A 27,025-nucleotide genomic window follows, 5' to 3' on the forward strand; every position below is an offset into this window, starting at 1 on the left:
ATGGACCGATGAATCATAATTTGAAATCTTTGGTTCATCACGCAGGGTTTTTGTACGCCGTCGAGTAGGTGAAAGGATGGTTCCTCAGTGTGTGACTCCAACTGTCAAACATGGAGGAGGAAGCGTGATGGTCTGGGGCTCTTTTGCTGGATCCAGAGTCGGCAACTTGCACAGAGTGACTGGCACCCTGAACCAAAAGGGCTACCACAGTATTTTGCAGCGCCATGCAATACCCTCTGGTATACGCCAAGCTGGTCAGGATTTCATTCTACAGCAAGATAATGACCCTAAACACACATCCAGGCTATGTAAAAACTACCTTCGAGGAAAAGAGCAAGACGGTAGGCTTCAAATCATGGAATGGCCTGCACAGTCTCCAGACTTAAACCCCATCGAGCTGGTTTGGGATGAACTGGACAGAAGGGTGAAAGCAAAGCAACCTACAAGTGCAACACATTTGTGGGAACTTCTGCTAGTGTTGGGAAGAACTTCCCGAACAATATTTGATTTCCATTGTAGAAAGAATGCCACGAGTGTGTTCGGCGGTTATATCTGCAAAAGGTGGCTACTTTGCTGAGTCAAACATTTAAATTAAATTTTGTTAAACAAAATGATTCTTTGATTTCTTTTTTATCTCCAATTGTTTATTTGTTCTATGCTTAATTTCAGAGTACATCGAGACATTAAACTGCGTAAATTTCAATAAAAAATGGAAAAATTGAAGTGTTCTAAAACTTTTGACAGGTGGTGTATATAGATTGTCCATGACTTTATTGGCCAAAGCCTTTCAATATTTCACAAGACCTTGCACGTACAGAAACAGGAGAGTTTATAGTCAGTTCCGATTTTATGTAGGAAGTTTTATCACATGCATGACACGTCAAAATAGCGAGCACAGCAGCACAAGCACGATCAAGACGTCATGCAATTGGATTGTAAGCTGTAGATGCACCAAGATTCGGACTACGGCCTATTCCGCCTTGTATTTCCATTGGGACGAGATGTCACAGGCTGTTGTCGTCAGTTAATGAGCGACTGCAACAGATGGCTGTGGAGCAGTGGGCTGCGCATCTGAATGTCACACCGGGGAAGGCTGCGATGGTTTCTTGAGTGCACGGTGACGCACGTGGCATCGCGTGCTGTGCTACTGGCTGTGCGAGAAGCCGAGAGACACAGAAGACATAGGATCTGGGGGATTTGGAGGTTGTCGTTTCAGGGATTGAATTAACATTGTAGACCTATATAGGAATAGTTGTAGGATAGGTCAGTGCTTGACCACTCTCATGATCTTCCTTTGGTGACAAAATCCATAATGCTGTGCTATCTTTCTGGTACTCAAATAAGACCTGGGATACTAAGAATACCAATCTTCCGATAAACCTGTTGGTTCATTCCCATCTTAGGACACTCCACGGCGCATGATACTCAGAGTCTAAGTTCAAATCCAATGAAAGAGCAAGTTGCCCAATATGTTATGGCATCCCGTGACATATCACCACAATTTGATGAAATTTTAAACTATTCAACTTGCGATCTACCATTGTGCTCGGCCACAGATACTGCGCGATTTGTACACATTGGTTCAGTGCGCCATCTCCTGTCTCGACATCGAAAGGATCACATGCGGATCCTGTGATGGCTACTGCTTGCAGGTGACATCATACGATTAAATGGTTCAGAATTAGCGCACTTGCCTTGTTTGAGGTACCTAGTTTGGGTTTGATCATGAAGTACACCAATCCTCTGATGGATGTTAAGCTTAGTATCCCCTCTACGAGCATTAGTTGGTTGATGTTAAAGATCGCACAGTGTTCTTCATGAAAAGTAGGCGAGTTATTGGCGCCCCCTGGGTAAATTCCAAATTTCTGCCACTTTTGGTCGAAAGCCAGGCCTGGCCACCCGGTTCTTCAAAGATGTGCCAAAAACATTCCCTAGCTGACCCCACAAGATGGGAATTGGAGTTGTTAAATACGTGTGTGTGTGTGTGTGTGTGTGTGTGTGTAGTTGTGCATATACTATGTGTGTGAGACACACACACACACACACACACACACACACACACACACACACACACACACACACACACACACACACACCCTGACTCCATTTCATCTTGTCCCTATGATGCCTTGTAAAGCATGCTATCGATAAAGAATGCTTAGACAGCTACAGCAGTATATACATGCTTTTAAGTTGGGTTTTTAGAATGCTGGTTTCATGGGTTTGTAATATGAACACAATTGTGTCATTTAAGTCTTCTTCGGATTAAAGCATCTTCATCTGAGCACCATTGTGTCTCATGAAAGCACAAATTGGCTCTCGTGCATGGCATGTGCCATGGTATCTACGTATCTCCTGCCAACTCCAATGTCATTTGTAAATATAACCACCTTTAGAGGCCATTTTTCCCCGCAAAGCGGGGGTTGGCCTTTTTCGGGAACCGTGGTTGTTGTTGTTTTTTGGTCCCCTTTTTGAAGCAATGTTTTACGGCCGGATGCCCTTCCTGACGCGAACCCTTTTTGCCGCCTTTTAACGACAAACAGGGAATTACCAGTGAACTGGTACTCAATTAGCCGACCTCGGAAGGATGACAGGCTGAGTCAACCCCCCTGGCGTTAATTCAGCGATCGACCGGGATTCGAACCCAGGATCCTAGGATCCTAAGCCGGCACCCTAGCCGCTAGCCCAACACCAGGGTTAAATATGATGTAAATATGATGGGCATTTGTTGAGACATTTTAAGAAAGGGTCTGCATCACCTTGATTCATTTTGAACCCAACATAGTTTATCAGAAGTGGCGATGATGGGGCAGAACAAGGAATAGAGCTTAAAGATGAATGATAGAGGAGGTTCCTGGATTCTGTGTCCAATGAGTGTTCCTGATATGGGACTGCTGTTAACACTTCCACTTAATTTCTGCCTATTTCTGCCATAGACACAAGGTGATATCAAGTACCTTTAACATCAACTCCAAGGACAGTAGACAATGGACGAATCAACAGAACATGGGATTTGGATCAAGTCACGGATTCTGATGGGTGATGGTGAAAGGCCAATGCACTTCATACTGATATGAAATATTTAGTTTATTTCTTGTATTGAAGCAGATTTCAAAAGTTAAAAATTAAAAGCACAAGCCACTGGAAGGTCACTGTTGCTGTAGAAAGGGTGTGGAAGAAAACTAAAAACCGAGTGTATTATGGCATTGAATACATAATATGCATAAAAACCCCTCAAGATTAGCAAGAATCTAGACAGAATAAGTGTGGTGATTTCATGTCCACTGCACAGAAGCAGTGTTTCGTGCTTCAACCATTAAAGTTAAAAATAAAAACATAAAGGGAAACATGCAGAGGAAACGCGAAATACTCATAGAAAAACAAAAGTTAAAATTTTCCATGTTTGTACAAAAATAAGGCTCTGACTGCATACTGCTAACAACCCCACTGGTCCAGGACGATACCCCTGACTTTTGGTTAGTTCGTACTGTACAGGCATTGAACTAAAACTGCATAAAAACGATGGGATTGCAGAACACGATGCAAATAAAAAAAGTACTCCCGTTAGTAAGAACCTTTTACGCTTCAGCGGCTTACCAATCGTTTCAGGTGTTTTGTGGGGAACGCGGCACGTACTTTTTAACAGGTGCCCGCAAGGTCCCACGCAACGTCCTGCGCGAGCAGTGCATGCACCCATTGCCGTGGCAGGTGTAAGTCGGCGCGATACGTGCAACGAAACGACATTACCTCATGGGTTTGCATATAGCCTTGAACCTGGCTGTTAAGATCCTGATGAAGAGATAACCGAAAAAAGCAAAATAAAACATACATTGACCGATATTGTACATTCACGTGGAACAGCACTCCTTTCATGTCTTGGAAGAGGCACAGGAAAAGGCAGGAGACAATCTTGCACAGTAATCAACTGTACTTACAAAGCTTTTTAAAATGCATTTAGGGTCATTGGTAAATTTCAATTCTCAGTCACAAGAAGAGCAAACGGGGGAAAAAAAATAAATTATTAATCTCCAAAGACTAGTGTGAAGAAGATTCCGTTAACTGATCGACACTCGAAATCCGAGATCTCAAATTCTGGGATGAAATATCGAAAGCTCAAAAAGAAAAAGGGATTCGAAAACAATTCGCTCATCAAATAATTCAAGGATTTTAGATACCGAATGCAGAGTTTGTGCAGACACAACAACACCACCAGTGGGAGTGCAAACGGATAAACCATAATGCTGCTGCAATTCAATGGGGGGGTCAAAACCATTTGAAAATCCCAGGTATATGAAGGTTGCACCTTCCCTCTGACTAGGGGAAATCCTCAATGGAGGTTCAAAAAGAAAAGAAAAACATTCCGGAAATTCCACTTGGTGACCGAACCGTCTTCACAATACATAGCGTGTGTAATACAGTGGCAAAGTTTATACAATAAGGCATAGGTGATGGGAATTAAAGTACAACAGATAATCACCCGACATATCCGAATTTCAGAATGGCTGTACCCTTCCATAAGTCGCTGCCGAGCCGGGGCTGTCAGTAGGTCGGTTCGAGGGTCCGCTTGTTGCATCACATTCTTGTATCGGTGTCCTCGTGCAAGCTTGCAGGACAGCGTGCAAGGCAGCATGCTACAATAAACACGATGGTCGTCTTTCAACTACCGTATTTAACACTCTTCATATTCAAGCGATTCAAACTATGGGCTTTTTGCCAGTGTACAAATGAAGAACTACGGCACGACAATTTCACTGAAGAGTCGGTTGCAAGCTCAAAACGGGCTATTTTGTAAATACATTTTTTTCTCATTGCACGATAGTGAACCATTTCATTAATTAATTATGTTTAATAATAAAGAAAAGAAAAAAATCTACTCCTCTGCTTTTAGGTGGAAAAGTTTAGCAGTTCGTGTTCATAACACGCACAATAATTGAAAACGAGCATCTTACTTGAGCTACCTTTGTCATTCAGTAATTCGTATTTGTCACTTATATCATGGGCACAATGGCAGCGCAAGAATTGCCTCTATATCTGAGTGTCACTGCCCCTCTTGTCGACCACTCGATTCAGAGTGCTTCGCCTCTATCTCAACAAGATTCCATCGCAGCTCGGCAGGCGAGTCTTACGCACGAGAAATCGCATTGGGTCATGGGGCCAGACCCCACCGTTCAAACTGGAGACGACATCGACTTTAGTCCGTGGGCCTTGGATCTCCTATGGGCATCGTGTGGAGGACTTCATCCAGGAGCTGCAGCGCTCGGTGCAAGTGGATCTCGATCCAACAGGGAGTTTGCTTGATGCTCTGTCGGGGGTAGTCTGGACCCCAGCCCTTCACAAAGCTCATGCGCAAGATGCAGAGGCGGCGCAAGTCGTCTACGCCAATGCCAGCAGCTGCCGACAGACCTGCCAACAAATGGGTGGAGGTGAAGGATATACAATGATTAAAGCACAACATATGCCACTGAACTCTATAATGGTCTCTCCGGGACCCTCTCCCCTCTCTCAAACAAAAATAAATTGAAAAAAAAAAGAAGGTATTTCAAACAACAGAAAAAAGAACCTTTTTGATCTCTTATCCTCACTGCAAATAACATACCTTTTATGTTATTAGAACAGTTATGCTCATTTAGGCATACTGAAAGTCTCCAAGTTTGGCAATGCCACTAGATCAAGTCCTCACTGTGAACTAACTTCGTTCTCATGATGGATCGGGTGGGATGATGAGCTTACTGATAGCTGGTGCGATTCCCCCAACCGAGCTGGGGCCTGGAATGTTTCCAGCCACAGCTGCAGCTTGTGCAGCAGCTGCTGCTTGTGCTGTTGCTGCCTGCTGCTGCATCTGCCGGTGGCACTGACGGAGGTCGAACACCTGCAGAGCGAGCAGCACAGAATTTAGGGACAATTTCTGAAACATCCTTCAAGCAAAGACTGCGTGATGCAAACCAAGCCATTGAAGCAATGAGAAACCACAAGTTGGGGTTGGGGTGGGAAGGTGGAGGTGGGAGAGGGGGAGCTTTTGCAGCTTCATAAATCCCAAATAATGACCTTAACTTGAGAATTACAGCCATCGAGTGTGATGCAATGCAAAAAAAATTTGAGTTTCATATCGAAACCATTTTACCTTGTTGATTGAAACTTCCAGTTCTTCAATAACCCATCTTAAAAGTTATGTTGTCCTTTAACATATTATCGATGCCAAAGTATTTGGTTACTGAAAGAGCTGATCCTCCAGAGTAAGAAAAATTGGCAAAGACACAGATGCTGCAAAAGTGTATTGTGGGGATGGTTTCCTGCAGTCTTCTTCCTCTTTTTTATGCAACACATGACTGTCAGTAGTATACAGTCGTGGCCCAAAAAATTGGCACCCTTGCACTTTTTTCAAATAACTGTTATTTTTCATGTTTTCAGATCTCCCCACAGGTGTTCAATGAGATTTAGATCTGGACTCATTGCTGGCCACTTCAGAAAAGTCCAGCGTTTTGTATTGAACCATTCCTGGGTGCTTTTTGAAGTGTGTTTGGGGTCGTTGTAATGCTGCAAGACCCATGACCTTCGACGGAGACCCAGCTTTCTGACACTGGGTTGAACATTGCACTCCAAAATACCGTGATAATCTTCTGATTTCATGATGCCATTCACACATTCAAGGCACCCAGTGCCAGAGGCAGCACAGCAACCCCAAAACATCACTGAACCTCCTCCATGTTTGACTGTAGGGAAGGTGTTCTTTTCTTTGAAGGCTTCATTTTGTTTTCTGTAAATATAGAGATGATGTGCTTTATCGAAAAGCTCTAATTTGGTCTCATCTGTCCACAGGACATTCTCCCAGAAGGATTTTGGCTTGTTCAGGTGTGTTTTGGAAAACTCCAGTCGGGCTTTCTCAACAGTGGGGTCCTCCTGGGACTCCTACCATAGAACCCCCTCTCATTGAGTTGGTGACGCATGGTGCGAGTTAAAACTGTGGTACCTTGTGTCTGAAGGTCAGCTTGAATCTGTTTGGCAGTTGATCGAGGTGCTTTCTCCACCATTCGAACAATCCTTCGCTGAAAGCTTTGATCAAGTTTTCTCTTGCGGCCACGTCCAGGGAGGTTGGCTACAGTGCCATGGGCTTAAACTTCCTGATAACATTGCGAATGGTGGACTCAGGAACATCAAAGTCTCTGGAGATGAATTTGTTGCCTTGAGATTATCCATGCTTGGCTAAAATCTTGTGTCTGACCTTCTCGACAATTAATTCTCTGGTTTTCTTTCTTTTCTCCACAATCATTGCGGTACACACAGTGACACAAAACAGCAGAATGACTCCTTTTCTCCATTCAAACTAGATGAATGAGTGATTTTTATATTGTACGCAGCTGCAACTCACTATAGGCGAGTTCAATTGCAAAGTAAAGGAGAATCACCTGCTTGAAATCCAATTATTTCTAACAACTTCTCAAAGGTGCCAATAATATTGTCCGGACCATTTTAGGATTTCTGTGTGGAATGAGTTAAGATTTAGTAGTCTTTTCAGATTTTTTGGTTTTGTTCCACTGCAAAGCAAATAAATACAAATGTGGATACCAAAATATTTTCTAATTTCAATATGGCAATATTTTAGGCCACGACTGTAATTCATTTGCTAGGGGCGAAGCTGTGTCGTTGATGCAGTGCTCCTGCAGGTTGGGGCAAGAATTTGTAATTTATACAAGGTACCAGCAATAGCTCGCCTACTTTTCGCAAAGGGAACGGTAGGAACTTTTGTCTACCAATGAATGCAGGCAGATGGGACGCCCAGTTCAACGTCCATCCTTGGGACAGCATACACATCGATGAATTGCCCTGCTTGTAAAACACCAGCATGACAATTTAGAGCTGTGTCGGGATTCAAACTCAGACTTGACAGTTCCCAGGTGAGTGTGGATTTCTAACAGTGAGCTGTGTTTTGTAGAAAGTCTGCAATTACTTGTGGAAAATACACGACATGGCCAAAAGTATGTGAACAGCCGAACATCACACCCGTATGTGCTCGTCAAACATCTCATTCCAAAATCATGGGCATTAATATGGAGTAGGTCCCCCCCCCCCCCCCCCCCCATTGGGCTTTCCACTCGATGTTGGAACATTGCTGCAAGGATTTGCTTCCATTCAGCCACAAGAGCATTAGTGAGGTCGGGCACTGATGTTGGGCGATTAGGCCTGGCTCACTGTCGGCGTTACAATTCATCCCAAAGGTGTTCGATGGGGTTGAGGTCAGGGCTCTGTGCAGGTCAGTCTTAGCTCTTTCATGAGCCTCGATTCAGTATACAAAAAAAAAAAAAAAATTGCTGCTATACCAGCCTTCACTCTTCTGGGAAGGCTTTCCACTCGATGTTGGAACATTGCTGCAAGGATTTGCTTCCATTCAGCCACAAGAGCATTAGTGAGGTCGGGCACTGATGTTGGGCGATTAGGCCTGGCTCACTGTCGGCGTTACAATTCATCCCAAAGGTGTTCGATGGGGTTGAGGTCAGGGCTCTGTGCAGGTCAATCAAGTTCTTCCACACCGTTCTTGACAAACCATTGTCATGCTGAAGCAGGAAAGGGCCTTTCCCAAACTGTTGCCACAAAGTTGGAAGCACACAATTGTCTAGAATGTCATTGTATGCTGTAGCATTAAGATTTCTCTTCACTGGAACTAAGGGGCCTAGACCGAACCATGAAAAACAGCCCCAGACCATTATTCATCCTCTACCAAACTTTAAAGTTGGCAATATGCATTCAGGCAGGTAGCGTTCTCCTGGCATCCGCCAAACCCAGATTCATCCATCGGACTGCCAGATGGTGAAGCGTGATTCATCACTCCAGAGAACGCGTTTCCACTGCTCCAGAGTCCAATGGCAGCGAGCTTTGCACCACTCCAGCCGACCCTCGGCATTGTGCATGGTGATCTTAGGCTTATGTGTGGCTGTGCGGCCAAAGAAACCCATTTCATGAAGCTCCCGACGAACAGTTGTTGTGCTGACGTTGCTTCCAGAGGCAGTTTGGAACTCGGTAGTGAGTGTTGCAACCGACAGACGAATTTTATGCACTACGCGCTTCAGCACTCGGCGGTCCCGTTCTGTAAGCTTGTGTGGCCTACCACTTCGTGGCTGAGCTATTGTTGCTCCGAGACGTTTCCACTTCTCAATACTTCACTTCAATTCACGACAGCACTTAGTTGGCCCTGGCAGCTCTAGCATGGCAGAAATTTGACAAGCTGACTTGTTGGAAAGGTGGCATCCTATGACGGTGCCATGTTGAAAGTCACTGAGCTCTTCAGTATGGCCGATTCTACTGCCAATGTTTGTCTATGGAGATTGCATGGCTGTGTGCTTGATTATACATACCTGTCAGCAATGGGTGTGGCTGAAACAGCCGAATCTACTAATTAGAAGGGGTGTCCGCATACTTTTGGCCATGTGGTATATATTCGTTTTATGAAGTGGTCTCAATATTTAATTGGTGTGTTTCTCAGCTCTTGGCCTTAAACGCTGTCTATAATCCATTTTCTGCTGTCGAATGGAAACAGTGATTGGGGACCTTGGTGATAAAGCTAGTTACCTTAATTGTGATCTAAATTCCGAGAATGAGATCATGCCAAGCTTTGTGTTGTGTGTAACATTTGTGTCTTCTTCTGGAATATATTAGTTTTGTTCTTAGAATTAACTTTTATGCATCTTTTGTCCTGTACAGTGTCACCTTGCTCCTGTGTTTGCTATTGATTCCATTATTCTCTTTGCTGCACCTCGTGGGACTTTTGGCTATGCATTCACAGGGTCAGGGACTGAACATTCTGAAGTCCAATGTGACCGGAATGCAACTGCCTCATTCAGATCATAGAAGACGATTGTCCCCGTATTTATTGTACACCGCTCCTTTCCTAAGCCATCTCCAGGCGCTGCACGACGTCATTGCCGGGCACCGAAGGGTGCCCGGCAATGACGTGCGCTGAAAGGGAGTACTCAGTTTTCACTCCGGTTTCTTGTTTTCTTGTTATTTGCCGGAAAAGATTCCGGCCAGTATGTGGGTTGGTTGGTTTGTCTGTTTGTCTGTCTGTTTGTTTGTGCGCAGTACTATGTCTACACCGTTGCACATAGAATCACCATACTTTACACACATATTTGTCTTGCTCTGGAATAGACTGTGCCCAATTTTTAACTCTCTTGGCCCACGGCCTCCATTATGACGTCATAATTCGATAATTCGACAAGTACAAAACTTCATCCAATCAAGATGCAATTTCTTGAGCGCCATGTCGGCTTAAACTGGTGGAGAAAAAATAAATAATGATGACGTCATCGGTCACGTGGTCGGCCGCCATCTTGGAAAAACCGAAAAACTTTGCACCTCTATATCTCCAAAAGTGCTGAATAGAAAGAATTGAGACATGGCTCATTGTAAAGAACCCTCCATGGGGAATCAAATATGTTAATGATTATGTCATATGTGCCTCCATTATGACGTCATAATTCGACAAGTACAAAACTTCATCCGTTCAAGATGAAATTTCTTGAGCATAATCTAGGAATAAATTCGTTTAGAAAACAAATAATGATGACGTCAACGGTCACATGGTCCTGCCGCCATATTTTTAATTCCGGCAAGTCCTCGGTCTCTGACCGATTTCTAGTTTGTTTATTTGTTTGTTTTCTTGTTTGTCCGAGCGATATCTCAGCCATCCTTTGAGCTAGGAAGCTGAAATTTCAGCACAATAGTGAGCACGTGATTTGGCAAAAAAGATATTTTTTGTTTTTTGATTAACCAATTAATTGATTAATTAAATATTTTTTATAGATTTATTAAGTACTTATTTATTTCCTTTCTCATCTGGACAATATCTGTCACCTTTTGAGCTGGGGAGCTGATATTTGGACATGACAATGACCAAGTGATTAGGCTGTAAAGGCTATTTTTGCTTTATGATTAATCAATCAATCGATTAATTATTTAATTATTTGATCAATGTCTTAATCAATTATTTTTTAAAGTTACAGATTGGGATGAAATGGTGGTGGTTTACGTATTATATTAGCCAAATGATTAATAATTTAATTATTCTATGATTATTATTTATTTCTTTTCGTTATTATCACTTATTTATTTTCTTTTTCATCTGGGCAATATCTCAGGCACCTTTTCAGCTAGGAAGCTAATATTTGGACACGATAGTGACCAAGTGATAAGGCATATTTTGGATTTATTGATTAGTCAATTAATCGATTAATTATTCATTGATTAGTCAATTAATCGATTAATTATTGAATTTTGATTAATTAATTATTCAATTAGTTTTCAAGAAGCTACAGATTTGAATGAAACCCTGGTGGTTTAGGTATGCTATTAGCCAATAGATTATGAAATTCATTATTTTACGATTATCATATATTTATTTGAATTTCACAATTAATCAATCAATTATTGTGCACCTCTCCCTCTCTGTACAGTCTATGCGCTGCATGGCGGTATTGCCAGGCGCCTCAGGCGCTAGAAGATGTTATTTATTTATTTGGCATGGGGATGGTGTCCTTTGAATGTATCTGTACTTGCTGTAGATATTTTTCCGTGCATGGGAATAGGTGCAGACCGCAGTGGTATGTATACAAGTGTAAAGGAAATCACGCCCGTTAGACATCGTGTTGTCAGCTCCACTGTGGTGGGGCAATTCACCATATTCGACACCAGCCTGCATGCCACTCTGCATCAGCCTGCCACAACCTGCAGTGGAGCAGTCATCCCCTCCATTATCCTCATTTCTTTGAAAATCTATCTCTACTCAAGTTTATTTAAAAACTTGCAAATCGTACAGACCCTACAAATCCTCAGGCTTGTAGCATTAGAGTTCAAGATAGGATTAAGTGTTCAGTGTGTCTTGTCAGGGCTTCATTTAGGACATGTGCCCTTGTCAAATATATTTGTGCGATACTTTATTGATTGTTCCTGTGCCTTGTTGATTTTGTTGATTGTCCTTATTAAAACGACCCTTGTTACATCTTTAAAGTAAAAGCTTCTCCTCTTTCCGCCATCAAGCTAATTAAACAATAGGAAGTCATTGGAAAAGTACAGACTTCAATTTCCCGCACGAGGCTTTTCATTTGGTCAATCATCACTCGGTTATTCAGGGTTAGGCCCACGTGTACAGGGTAGAGATGTTTCTTTGTGACCAAGGTCCACATACCTTGTGCATGCTTAAATATCTATGGGCTGGGGGCTGAGTCAGTTGAAGAGAGAAGGCATTCTTTGTGTTCTCCACTCTCCACGTGCAACCCGTTGTTCTCCTTGGGCGCCATACAAACTATTGACACTTTGCTTTCTCCACTCCTGTTGAATGGTTCGCCCCTCCGCTGGTCTGTGCTGCTCATTGGTCCGTGCCATGGCCTGGAGACATAGTTTGGTGGAGCCATTTTGATCCAGTACCGGTATCTTTGCAAAGACCACGCCTGGGCCCTCCTTGTGAATGAATGAGTGTAGGCTGGTGGCACCATATATTGTACTCTCCTGTATCAATTGCATTCCATTTTCGATTTGGAGGGTGGGCTTTTATTTATTTATTTGCTTGTATTAGTATCCGTTTATTGTCTAGGGGATTCTCCGTTTCCGTTGTGCTGTGCCTTCTTTTAAAAAAGGAAAAAAAACTGTTATTGCATAAGAACATGTTTGTTGTGCTGCCCCGCAATTACAAACATCATGCACAAGAAAGTGTTTGGGCTCGCCTTGGTAAATCTCTGGGGGAGGTTAAAATTGCTAACATTCGCTTTATGAGACCAGCAGAAGTATCATTTTGAACTGAGGTGTGAAGCACCATTCCGCCCAGATCCCTCGTGTGATTTGGCTTATCCTTGGGAGTTAATAAATTCCCGGTGAGGCAGTTCGGTGTTAGGAGGACCGTTGACGGGACATATGGTAATTAGGAGTGGAACGTTGAACCTCGACTTGAATCACACTTGGGCATCTGGTGTTCAGAACCTCGATTTGGACCTGACAGACCCAGGGAGAAATTTAAAATCCTAAATTTTTACACGCAAACTGTGGTTGGATAATAAAATTTTTAAGAGGTTTGCCCTGATTGCAACGTGTGCGGATAAAATAAAAGATGGCCACAAAACAAGGTGAAATGGCAGCCATTCTCGTAGTAGAGAATCATGTCATGAGATTAGGGTTGGAACCTCCTTCCCTCCTCGCATCACATGGGGCACCTCACCCTCCTCGGTATTGGAGGACATGGGCCAGTAGACAATGGCGATAGGGATACATGCCATAATGGAAAAATTGGATCGAACCAATGAAAGATTGGAGAAAAAAAATTGGTCAAGTTATTATGCATATGAAAAAGGAAGTGAATAAAGAAATCAATAAAATCTGAGAGATTGCAAGCGAAATGAACATATATGGTAGAAAAGTTGGACGAAAAACAAGAAATATGAAACTAAATTGGAGGTCAAGAAATTAAGAGAAGTCCGTCTTTATTGAAATTAAGAAGTCTCTGTCAAACCTTGACTGTTTCTGCAACTGGACCAGACGGCATCAGCCAACGGGTCCTAAAATCCTGCTCTGCCGCTCTAACACACCCTATCTCTATTCTCTTCACCCTCTCTTTTGATCAAGGTCATCTGCCATCTGCTTGGAAATCAGCTAACATTACGGCTATACACAAAAAAGGTGCAAAAACAAATCCTTGCAACTATAGACCAATCAGCCTGCTCCCAATATTCAGCAAGGTCATGGAATTCCATCATCGCTTCTGATATTAAAATCCTTACTCTTCTCCAATGGCTTGATCTCGGATCATCAATTTGGATTCAGACCAGGTCATTCTTCTCTGGATCTGCTGCTTCTGCTGTCTCAACAATGGATGGAGGTCCTCAATACCAAACAGGAAATCGGAGCCATCTCCCTTGAAATATCTCGTGCCTTCAATATGGTCTGGCACCCCACTCTGTTCACCAAACTCTCCTCTTATGGTATCCATGGTAACCTCCCTCCATGCATGGCTTGCGGACATCCTCTCCGGTTGCAGTCAACATGTGGCCCTGAATAGAATTCTCTCATATCCACTTCCTGTTCAGGCTGGAGTTCCCCAAGACAGTGTTCTGGGCCCTGTGCTTTTTCTGGTCTTCATCAATGATCTCTCCAACTCTCTGGAAATTCCTCTCTATCTCTTTGCTGATGACTCCACTCTCTGCCGCTCCATATCTCAACGCTCAGATCGGCAGGCAGCAGCCTCTTCACCCTCTGCAGACCCGGATAACATCACAGACTGGTCAAACAAGTGGAACATTTCTTTCAATCCTGACAATTCTCACACTCTCACTATGTCTCTCTGTAAAGACCGTCTAGAAAACCCTCCCATTTACTTTCTCAACGATCCTCTCAAAGAAGTTCGTCACTCAAGCCTTTGGGTCTCATTATCAGCCATGATCTTTCTTGGGAAAACCACATTTCCAAGCTGGCCTCCAAAGCCAGTCGCCGACTGGACATCCTCCGTCGTGCGAAGTCCTTCCTTGGCACACCTGAGCTCATCACCACATAAAAGGCTTTCATCCGCAGCTCAATGGAATACTGCTCTCCCCTCTGGGCTGGTGCTCTTGCCTCCCACCTAGCCTGGCTTCACGCTGTTGAAACCAAAGTATTCAGAATCATTGGTATTTCCCGATGAAGCTGATTCTGAGGGCCTTTCACTCGCTCACCACAGGCATTTGGTGATCTTTCTGTCTTCTGCCGACTCCTCTCCGGCCTAACTCCCCCAGCTCTGTCTGTGCTCTGTCCCCCGAATATCCATTCAGGATGCAAAATGTATGTCAGCAACCCTTTTCTGGTGAAACTGCCAAATCAAAACTCTCTGCTCACCTTCACTCTTTCATTCCTCTGTTCTCCCACCTCTGGAACAAACTCACACACTCTCTTCAATCCCTCTTCTCCCTCCAGATCTTTAAAGCAGCTATTCACCCCCATCTCTTATCTTACCCCATCCAAAACCTTGATCTTTTCTACCCCCGTTAAAACACCAAATCCGCCTTTCAATCTCTGACTTAATTCCTGAAATTCCTAGAAGTGTTCATTTGCTTTATCCCCCATAACCACTGGGGTATGGGAGACGGCATTAGTGGAGGCACGGTTACACCCTACAAGGGTAGAGCCGGCGCTCCAGGGTCCTGTGGTATGCCAAGCATATAGATGGCCCTCAAATCACAATCACCAGCACAGCAGAAATTGCCCCACAGACTTGCCTTTATGTGAGCTCCAGGATAGATCTTGTGCACAGCATCCCCGGGCGCACGGCCTGCCTCCCGGTCCAGGTAATAGCTCTGAACGAACACAGCATGGTCACTGAGACAGCGGACCCACACATCACCTTCTCCACGGCACTCAAGTTGAACACCCTTCCCAATGTGCAACCTGCATGAGAGAAGAAAATAAGGGAAATGGCATCTCTCAAGCGAAAATCAGGGTTCTGCATTCTGTAGTGTACATGTGGCGTACGTGTCTGCATTTTAAAAATTCATTTTCTCGGCAACCGTTGGTCAGATTGAAACAAAATTTTACCATAGGAGTTCCTCCGCCTGTAGAATTTTTTATTCATAATTATGTTATCGGTCACGTGATACGGACGCCATCTTGGAAAAACATTACACCTCAATATCTCCCAAACTGCCAAATGGAAAAAAATAAAAAAATGGCTCATTGTCAAGTACTTCCCATGGGGAATAAGATATATTGATGATGACGTCAACGGTGCATTCATTATGATGTCAAAATTCGACAAGTACGCTTGATCTGACCAGTATGAAAAAAAAAATTCCTCTGCAACTGTTAGTCCAATAGACACTAATTTTTCAGAATATGAGTGGCTCCTCCTGTATACTTTTAAAAATGATAATTATGACGTCATAGGTCACGTGGTGCAGGCGCCATCTTGGAAAAATCAAAAAAAATTGCACATCTATATCTCCGAAACCGCTCCATCGAAAAAATTGAATCGTGGCTCATTGTAAAGAACTCCGTGTGAGAAATAGGTGTTGTTAACAATGACGTCATTGGTGCCATAATTATGACGTCATAATTCGACAGGGACAACGCTTAGTCTGATCAGTTTGAAATTTATTAAGCGTGATCTATGCAACAATTATATTAGAGAATATAAATTTAAGATATCATCGCTCACGTGGTCTGGCAGCCATATTGGATAAAAGAAGAAAAAAAACGTTCAAAAACAGAAGAGTTGGTTCGCACCAAGTGGACTGCGCAGGGTAAGTATTCTATGAATACCATCTAGTTTTATCATGAAATTTGTTTGCATTCCTTGTCATTCCTCAGTATGTGTAGACATCAGGCTGTTAAAGTGCTCTTTATTTTTTTAAATTGTTTACACTTTCACAGGTATAATTTAGATGGTTTAGCCTTTTTAACTTGCAGTGATCAAAGCCATTTGTGATTTTGTCTGTCCTTTGTTATAATGCCCTTTTTCAGCATGTTAACCCCTTTGCAATTTAATTAATGTACTATTTTTCTGCCATTTGTTTTTGTTTTTTGTTCTATGTTGAATGTTTATGATTGGTTGAATAAAGCATTTACTACTACTACTACAACTACTACTTTACTACTGACCGATTTTCGCCGACTCTCAAAAGTTAGCAGCTGCTACAAATTAGCGGAATCCAACATCCTATATCCATTTATCTAATGTTTTAATGTTTGATGTTGTACATGTACAAGCTCTTTCAGGTACATTCATCAATGCACCAGTTAAACAATTTAAAAATCATAATCAAATAAAAGAAAATTATATCAAGTGGCGTGAAAAAAAACTGCAAGCTACAGAATTATGTGTACTTAATTCTGAGTTTTTCTATTTTATCTTAATTGCATGAGGCAGGCTTACCGTGCACGGTCGCTCGCCTCTGTACGATGGACGTTGGACAGCTGACCCAAGCAAAAACGATCTCCGCCAGATGGGTCCACGTAGCCATCCACTGTGACCACTGGACAACTGGAAGGCACCTTAAAGGTCTCGCCAACTTGTACATCCATCTCAAAGTATGCGATAGAGCACCAGAATTCCGGGCCTATCCAAGATCGGGTGAAGACAGTTTCAGCAATGTGCCGGATGAAGCAACATTCATGTTTAGCTCACCTGGAACGAAGTTCAGGGGAGCTTATGTGATGGCACGTCGTCCACCAGTCCGCCAGTCCGTCAGTCCGTCAGTTCGTCCATAAACACTTGCAACTTCTTCTCCGAAACTGCTGAAGGGATTGTGACTAAACTTGGCACAAATGTCATTTGTTGGGTTGTGGCTAAAGTTTGTTCATGGCATTTAAAAAACAAAAATCGGACTTTAAGGGGGTTTACTGGGGTCAAAGTGGATCCAGGTTTGACCACCCCCAAATTAGGAATTTGCCTTTTCCTCTGAAAGTACACACACTAATTCGATGAAACTTGACCACAAGATGGGAAATATGGCCCTATGGCCCGATGGCCCGTGTAGATGGGAAATACAGTTTGTTTGAAATAAATCACAAATATCAGAAGAAAGTTTTTAAAATTTAGAACTATTCTCACTCAGAGTTAAACATCACCGTAATATTAAGCGGTTGCTTCAACGTTTTCGGTGAATTATATGTCATTCCCATCTACACGGGCATGTATTCCTATTAACGTTATGTAAAGTACATAAATTGTGTGGATTACATCATTTGTGGATGTGATCAATTGCCAGTAACCATTTTATATAACTGAATGTGCAGGCGCAGCATCTAACTCAATATGTCGAAATGTCACACACATCCATGCCCGTGGGATTCCCACCCGTGGGAATCCCACGGGCATGGATGTGTGTGACGAATTTTAAATATATGTCGACTGTTATTTTAGGCGGTGTATTTTCGTTTATCATCATGGCGCGATTAAAAAAAAAATATCTCTGCATTTTCCTCTCCAATACCTCCTCACACTTTACACACACACCGGCCCATGTTTACATATACACCCACACACACACATATACACCCACACACACACACGTACATCGACACACATGCACACACACACACACACACACACACACACACACACACACACACACACACACATATACAAATATGTATACACATATGTATCCACATATATGCACATTATACACATATATACATCTACACACACACACACACACACACACACACACACACACACACACACACACACACACACACACACACACACACACACACACACAAAAACAGACACACACACAAAAACAGACACACACACACGTACAGACACATATACACACATACACACACACACACACACAGACATATATATACACATACAACAACAACATGCATTTTAAGGCCATTTTCCCTGCTAGAGCGGGGGTTAGCCTACATACACATACACACACATATATACACACACACACACACATATGCACACGCACACACGCACACACACACACACACACGTACACACACACGTACACACACACACGTACACATATCCCACATGTATATATCCCACATCCCACATGTATATACATGTTTAAAGTGTACGTGCCCTTCCCCCCTCCCCCGCCCGGCAACGCTGGGTACTTCTGCTGGTAACTAATAAAATAAAAACGAAGAAATATCTCTCGGTTTCATGAAACTCTGTGGAATTGGATGAAATTCGCTCGGTGAATTCACTCGGTTTATTCGGTTCGGCTCGGTTCACTCGGTTTAAAGAAAAAGCGATAATGTCGACATGTTGCCGTCTGTCATGTTGGGCGGTGTATGATACATGTTGGGCGGTGTATGATACATATTGGGCGGTTGTTGGCGGTTGGGCGGTGATATGGTGTATTTTTTTAAATATATCTCTGCATTTTCCCGCGTTGGTGACACCGAGTCGTTCTTCATCGACTGTGTCATTCATTTTGGAAATGGAAGTTTCCACGCAATGCATGAATTGTCACGAGTCAAGAGGAAGTGTCTCGTCATCATCAAATGACAAATATATTACATTGTGAAAATTAAAGATTTCAAATAAACCTATTTAAAGTGTATGCGCAAATAACTAATAAATAAAGAAACGAAGAAATATATCTCGGTAATTTCCTGAACCATATTTTACTTCCGGCTAATAATGTTGAATGAAATAAAAACGAAGAAATATATGTCGTTTTGTGACGACTGTCATCAAAAGTAAACGGTGAATTCACTCGGTTTATTCGGTTTAAAGAAAAAGCGATAATGTCGACATGTTGCCGTCTGTCATGTTGGGCGGTGTATGATACATGTTGGGCGGTGTATGATACATATTGGGCGGTTGTTGGCGGTTGGGCGGTGGGCGGTGATATGGTGTATTTTAAAAAATATATCTATGCATTTTCCCGCGTGTGTGTGAATGTTCTCAATTATTGCTGACACCGAGTCCAAAACCATCGATAAAAAGGAAATCAGATGGTGAGTTAGATTGGAGATAAAGGCGTGAGAGAGACTCAATGGCCTTGAAGTTACAGGCCTTTGAGAATTCATTTCGTTCTATAAACGGCAACTTTCATCGGATTTTCTTCCCGTTTTTTTTCAACCGAGTCTAAAACTATGTTAGTGACTGTGAAAAATGAAATGATATATCGAATTTGATTTGAAATAAAACTGGGAGAGAGAGCAAGACACCACAGGCCTACAAAACAGGCCTCAAAGCTATGCGAGTTAATAAAATGGTGGATATTTGTTTATATGAAGCGAAGTCTCTCCCACAATGGGTGGAGCTATGGGTGGAGCTACTCTGCAAACCGAGTAAGCCACACCCCAGACAGACGCCCAACAGACAGATAGACAGAATCATCTACGGCTATTATAATATAGATGGTAGACATTCTACAGAGGTTTCTGAAGGCTGAACACACAGGCAATTGGAAAATGCATCTCTAATCAGTACGTGAAATGTTACCATACATTGCAGCATCTGGACACACTATATGCAAAGTCTGCATATATCTATCTTCAAATGATGTTAAATCTGCCAGAGACACACCTAGAAGTCAACCAGAAATTTGAGCAAGGATACCATGTGGTGAGACGCAGCGACAGATATTAGTCAGGATTGTCGACCGATCTCATTATTGAACAAGTGCTCATGAGAAGTGTTAAGACAAGTGGGGGACTTACAAGAGGAAAGGGGATGACAGAAACCCAGCGCTTGGTGTGGGTCCTATCTATGCCAGCGTGTGCAAACATCAATGATGCCATGCAAAAGCTCAGTGGTGTGTCATATGAAACCAGTGACCAACACAAGGACATATCATCAGCAAGACAAGCTAGAGATATCAGCGACACCCTTGACCTTATCAGTTATCTTGAAAAGAGAAACCCATTTGTTAATAACAGTACACTGCTCAACATTGCAAATGGCATGACAACTCAGGAAGGAGTCAATGTTGAAAGATCAAGAGAGGTTGGTGAACGGATTCTAGCGTCAATGGTTGGGAAATCTGTCGATGAGTTTGTCTTCCGAAAAGCTGATCAAGCAAAGACTCGGTACAAGATCAACTGTCAAAATCAAAGGCGAATCTGTGCAGGTGGATTCACAGCTGATATTCCAGAGGCTGATAACTGTCACTGAACGCTGTGAAGATGTTCCATCACTGTTCAAGTATGAACTCTGTAGTCACCCTCCTGCATTGTTCGAATCTTCCTCCCTTCCACTGCAGGCCAATAAGGCAACTCTTGCTGATTCTATCTGGAAAGTCATCCCAGAGAAACAACGAGAACCTACTGAAAATGTCCAGTACATCCTTGATGGTGGTGCTCTACTTCACAGACTACCCTGGCCAAGAGGTTCTACCTTTGATTATGTGTGTGATCGATACACCAACTATGTTGTACAGAATTATGCTGATGCTACTGTTGTCTTTGATGGCTACAATGATGACCCATCAACGAAAGATGCCACACACATGAGAAAAACCAGGAGCCTGTACTGGTGTGACAGTTCAATTCGTGGGTGAAATGGTGATTCAATCCAGAAAAGAGGATTTCTTGAACAATGCGAGGAACAAACAGCGCTTCATTTCTTATCTGAGTGATAAACTGGAGACAGCTAGGTGCAATACATTTCATGCGAAGCAAGATGCTGATTTGTTAATTGTTCAAACAGCTGTCGCCTCTGCACGAACAACAGACACTGTCCTGGTGGGAGATGACACGGACACTCATCCTTCTTATTCACCATGCTGAAATGGACGCACATGACTTGTTCCTGACACCAGAACCAAAGCAAACTTCAAGAAAGAACAGGATTTGGAACATGAAGCAATCAAAGAATTTGCTTGGCAGTGATGGATGTGACTGTATGCTGTCCGTACATGCTATTCTTGGTTGCGATACAACTTCTCGTCTGTTTGGTTTGTGAAAGGGTCTAGCACTGAAAAAAATCATGAACGATGCCTTCTTCTATCAACAAGCTAAAGTTTTCAGTCAAACACATCAAATGGAGGAGAAGGTTATCGCCAAGGCAAGAGAACATGCACTAGTGTCGTTGTATTGTATATGGAGGATCTGAGGAGGAAGGATTGGACACCTTACGGTACAAGCGGTTTTGTGAGGTCACCAAGAATGTTTCACATGTAGAGCCACAGACCCTGCCACCCACCTCTGCAGCTGCAAGATACCACAGCCTTCGTGTGTACCACCAAATACAGCAGTGGAAAGGGCTCGATCTAAATCCACTGGAGTGGGGATGGCACATAGTAGATGGACATTGCCTACCAATACTGACAGATCAGGTCGCAGCACCATCAGCACTCCTGGACGTCATCTGCTGCAACTGTAAAAAGGACTGCAATACACGAAGATGTACTTGTAGAAAATATGGTCTCACATGCAGTGCTGTGTGCTGGGAATGTCATGGTACAAGTTGTACCAATGCAGAACTGCCAGATTTCACAGAGGAGGATGACAAAACTGTTTAATCGTTTGAGTTGAATGTTCCAGCATTTTGTATACCTACAGCAATCACTATAGCAATTTTCACGAGCTGAACATCTTTATATAAGCATAGTATGGTGATTTTGTAATGAAACTCGTGTATCTGTCACCAATAGACAGAGCATCATTCGTTATATGAGAGAAATATTGCAGATTGGCGGCCATATTGGATTATGCAAATTAGACATATTTCCCATGTTGGGATTGCTTGGGACTTTTAGTATGTTGTTCTGGGGACCTTGGAGAAATGCATTGTGGTGAAATAATTTCTGTTGCAATTTGTTCCAAGTGAAACCTTATTTTGCCTGGACTAATAGGGGCAATACCAATGGTGCTCACATGATAGAATAAACAGTATGCTGCACTGACTAAAGGTATTTAAAACCAATTTAAATGGTTGCTGGAAGACAGGGCAGCATGTAGAATCACACTAACATAATCATAAGACTTTAAACAAAAAAAACCAAAAAAAATACCTATTTTGGGTCCCGGCCCGTCCGCACCCCGTATACCTCCTCAGACCCCAATTTTTGTAATGCCTTCAACAAACATTGGTATATCACAGGTGATGAAGGTTGTGGTGAAGTTTCATCAAAATTTTGTGTTTGTAGGTTCTGAGAAAAAAGCAAATATCCATTTTTGGGGGGTTAAACCTGGACCCACTTTGACCTCCCCCCCCCCCCCCCCGGAAGCCCCCTAAGACTTCGATTTTCTTAGTGCCGTGAACAAACTTCGGTACATCATGGGGGATGAAGGTTGTGGTCAAGTTTCATCGAAATAGTGTGTGTAGTTTCAGAGGAAAAAGTAAATTCCTATTTTGGGGAGGGAGGGGGGTCAAACCTGGATCCACTTTGACCCCAGTAAACCCCCTTAGACCCCGATTTTCTTAGTGCTGTGAACAAACTTCGGTACATCATGGAGGATGAAGGTTGTGGTCAAGTTTCATCGAAATAGTGTGTGTAGTTTCAGAGGAAAAAGCAAATTCCTATTTTGGGGGGGTCAAACCTGGATCCACTTTGACCTTGGTAAACCCCCTTAGACGCCGATTTTTTAAATGCTGTGAAGAAACTTTAGTCACAACACAACAAATATCATTTGTGCCATGTTTTGTCGCAATCCCTTCAGCGGTTTCAGAGAAGAAGTTTCAAGTGTTTACGGACAGACGGATGGACTGACTGACTGACAGACGGACGGACTGACAGACTGACTGACGGACGGACGACGCGCCATCGCATAAGCTCCCCTGAACTTCATTCCAGGTGAGCTAAAAACAAGGGTTAGGTTTGAACAACTTCACTAGATAACTTGGCACAACCGTTACGTTACCCTGTGTCAAGATTTTTTTTTAATTCAGGAAACTAAAGTAAAGCATGGGAGAAATCTTAAGGGTAAACATATTTTTTAAATGTTCAAAATGCTACTATCTACATGTTCAAAATGAACAAAGAATGTCATCTTGATATTTACAACTAGTACGTGCATCTTCCTTGCTTGAGGGTGAGTGAGCATTTGAAATGATAGAGCACGGACAAACAACCATATTTATCACGGACAAACCGTGACAAACAACCATATATCAAACAACCATATATCATATATCAACCATATATCAAACAACCATATTATTTCTGTGGCCAGAACCCTCAAGATGGCCGCGTCGAGTGCGCAGACAAGTGCATGAAGCCTACAACAAAGATTGTATAGTGCCAAGAGTCCAAGCTGGAGGTGGTGGGGCTGCTTTTCATACAGGGGGCAAAACTGACCTGGTTGTTCTGAATGGAAACCTGAATCAGTTCAAGTACAGGGCCATTGTGGAAGAAACATTGCTTCCATTTGCTCATGCAGCCTTTCGAGGAAACTTTGTCTTCCACGATGACAATGCACGGCCTCATCGTGCTCGCATGATCCAACACTTTCTTGCTGACCGTGGTGTAGAGCATATGGAGTGGCCTGCCATGTCCCCGGATATGAATCTGATAGAGAACTTGTGGGCAGAATTAACGCGTCAAATCGACCACTTGGACCAGCAGCCGACCTCTGTGCGTGAATTGCAGCAGGCTATTGTCACTGCATGGCAAGCGATTCCTGTCCAAACCTTGGCAAATCTCGTGAACAGCATGCCTCAACGTGTAGGTGCTCTCCTGAATGCTCGTGGGGGTTACACGAAGGACTGAACTGTAATTTTACTGTCCGTAATCCCAGTCGTAATTTAACTTTTGTTTTTGTTAAAAAAATTTTTGGCTAATGTGCAAAATAAAGAGATACTTCTGGAAAACGTACAGAAGTTTAACACAGTACTGTCCGTGAATTGAGTTCGATATCAGTTTACATCACTTTCAAGGATCAATTTATTTGTTTCTAAATGTCAAGTGGTTTTTGTTTCCTTTAAAGGTCACATTAACAAAATCTAGAATAATTTCAACATAATTCAAATGAAATTTTCGTTCTAAGACATCTTGAAAAGTAAGTTCACCCCCACAAAAAAAATATTCCATATTAAATGCCAAGTCTGTGTGTGTATATATATATATATATATATATATATATATATATATATATATATATATATATATATATATACATACATATATATACATATATATACATATATACATACATATATATACATATATACATATATATATATATATATATATATATACATATATATATATATATATACATATATACATATATCTATCTATCTATCTATCTATCTATCTATCTATCTATATATATATATATATATATATATATATATATATATATATATATATATATATATATATATATATATATATATATATATATATATATATATATATATATATATATATATATATATATATATATATATATAGTAACGAATTTGAGAAGTGTAACGAATTTGAGAAAATGTAAAGAATGTGAGAATTATGGTTTTGTTGTGTGTACATGGCACCCTCCGTAATGTAAAGAAAGGTCGAAGCTCGTCCTCTTAGTTAATTTCATAAACCTACACACAGGGCACCATATATCCTTTTAAATAGTTAGTCCCTTATTTTATGTAGGTTAAGGATGTGTTTCCCAATAGTTTGACTCTTCATTGCACCGAATTAAATAAGAGTAGGTCCCTCCGACGCCCCATGGCATCTTCCAAGTGCCAGGTTTGCCAGGTTTGCTGCAATTGACTTCTTTAGCCACTTTGCTGCATTTCATCCACTGTTTGCTGCATTTGACTCCATTACGCACGAGGTAACCAACGGAGAAGAAAGGCGTGTCTCCAGCTCGTCATCGGGGGGGAGGGGGGGAGGAGTCAGCCAAGCGCGAGGAACAAGGCGTGGCTTTGCCAACGCGTCATCAAGAGGGGCGGGATCGGTAGCCCTCGCGACCAATCAAGGCCGAGGCGAGCTGACCGAGGGGCGTTTACAACGCACGCGGGTAAGAAACCCAAAAGCACGTTATAAAAGGACACGCGCGGGTTTCTAGAGGGCTGGCTTTTTGGAGAATATTGAGAGAGAGGTGCGGCAGATGTGCGATCCAGCTAAAGCAGCCAAGAGAGAACGAGACGTGAGGGGGTGCTGATACTGCAGCAATACGCCGAGGCCCTCTAGGCCCTATTGCCGGTTGTGGAGACGCGGAGCTGCCAGCTGCTGTTCGCTTCGAGCACGGAACGTGGACCTCGACGATGTGGAATTGCCCGGACCTTCCTGCCCTGCCATCGGCTTGGACCTTCTCCTCCCTCCAGTGATTCCTGCCATCATTTCCCCCATGTAAGTGTGCCCGTTTGTCCGTCTTTCATGTTGTCTTGGGGTTTATAAGTAAGACTGCCATATATATAAGCTAATCATTGCACTATGTCTCCTGCTCCTTCCATTGCCTTGTAAATCATATTCCATTTCTTATCTGCTTTAGTTGTGTGTAAATAGTAATAAATCTTGTTATTCCCTACTTTGTCTTTACTTCTTCATGCTCTTTCGGTCGCTTTAGAGGTTTCCATATTGAGTGTACATGGCGCGATTCGGCCAACGTTCAGGATCGGGTTTAGTGAAGGCTAATGACTCGAACTTCGGGTTGCTAAAAACCGCTCGGCAACTAACTAGACCATCCAAACCGGGGTTCGAGCGGTACTTGTCTCCCTAGTCTGCGGAGGGACGGATAAAGGTATTCGGGATAGACCCTGGACCCATAACCCTGATCCGTTCCATCCCGCGGGATAGCGTTACAAGTACCAGGACCGGGGAGACGGCCAGCTTAACAGGACAAGGGACTAATCACCCCTTGCTAACGGGAGAGCCGTCCCCCGTATCCGTAACAATATATATATATATATATATATATATATATATATATATATATATATATATATATATAGATATATACAGACTTGGCATTTAATATGGAATATATATTTTTTCTTGACTTGGGTTTACTTTCTGAACTCAGTATATCAATCTGGTGAGTTTCTTTTACCCTTCGGTGATGTCTTTGTTGAAAGAACCATGTCACTGATTGTCTTTCGCAGCAAGAAGTCAATAACAGGATTATATCACAGGTGGCGTGACAAAATGTAAGGATAGGTACATTTGACGACTGGCTTCACAATCAGGTATATAAGGGTTGTTGCATTATGTATTAGTGGAAAACAACTGCTGCACGTCTACAAAAGTTATTGCCGCTTCCTCTGGAGATGGTCCGTCAACTTGACAATGCTGTTTGTCATGGAGTGGTGGCTTTACGAAATTTTGGCATGAAACAGCGTGCTATTGCTCGGCAGTATGGCATCACTCAAGGTCAGGTGTCAAAGATCCTGAAACAAAATGCTCAGAGGGGTGTCCCTACTCCAATACCGAGGCCAGGACGTCCACGCAGAACCACAAGGAGAGATGATCGCCAGCTGCACCGGTTAGTCTGCAATGGCCGTACCAAGTCAGCTAATCGGCTTAGGGCTGAGTGGCAGCAACTGACAAATGTGCCTGTATCCAGAAGGCTAGTAAACCAACGACTGGTTCAAGCAGGCTATCGTGGCAGGCGTCCCATGAGAAAGCCACGCCTGACCAGACAACACAGCCAGCGCCGATTGCAG

At 42.7% G+C, this 27,025-nt stretch overlaps 1 protein-coding gene across 4 annotated transcripts in view; it reads right to left on the minus strand.

Annotated features, from left to right (window-relative positions):
• Nucleotides 1–3,069: 3,069 nt before the first annotated feature.
• SMAD4 (SMAD family member 4) overlaps nucleotides 3,070–27,025 on the minus strand; it is a 187,842-nt gene continuing 163,886 nt past the window's right edge. For 3 of the 4 annotated variants that reach the window (XM_068108004.2, XM_068108003.2, XM_068108009.2), the window contains 4 exons: nucleotides 16,877–17,060; nucleotides 15,225–15,393; nucleotides 5,731–5,869; nucleotides 3,070–5,403 (listed from right to left, as the gene is read on the minus strand). In XM_068108004.2, coding sequence (XP_067964105.2) covers nucleotides 5,192–5,403; nucleotides 5,731–5,869; nucleotides 15,225–15,393; nucleotides 16,877–17,060 — 704 coding nt within the window. In that variant the 3' untranslated portion in view covers nucleotides 3,070–5,191. The remainder of the gene's footprint in view (nucleotides 5,404–5,730; nucleotides 5,870–15,224; nucleotides 15,394–16,876; nucleotides 17,061–27,025) is intronic. The other variant, XM_068108006.2, reaches the window with a different exon arrangement.

The sequence above is a fragment of the Myxine glutinosa genome, chromosome 2 (genome assembly GCF_964187855.1).
Source record: "Myxine glutinosa chromosome 2, kmMyxGlut1.1, whole genome shotgun sequence".
NCBI classification, from domain to species: domain Eukaryota; kingdom Metazoa; phylum Chordata; class Myxini; order Myxiniformes; family Myxinidae; genus Myxine; species Myxine glutinosa.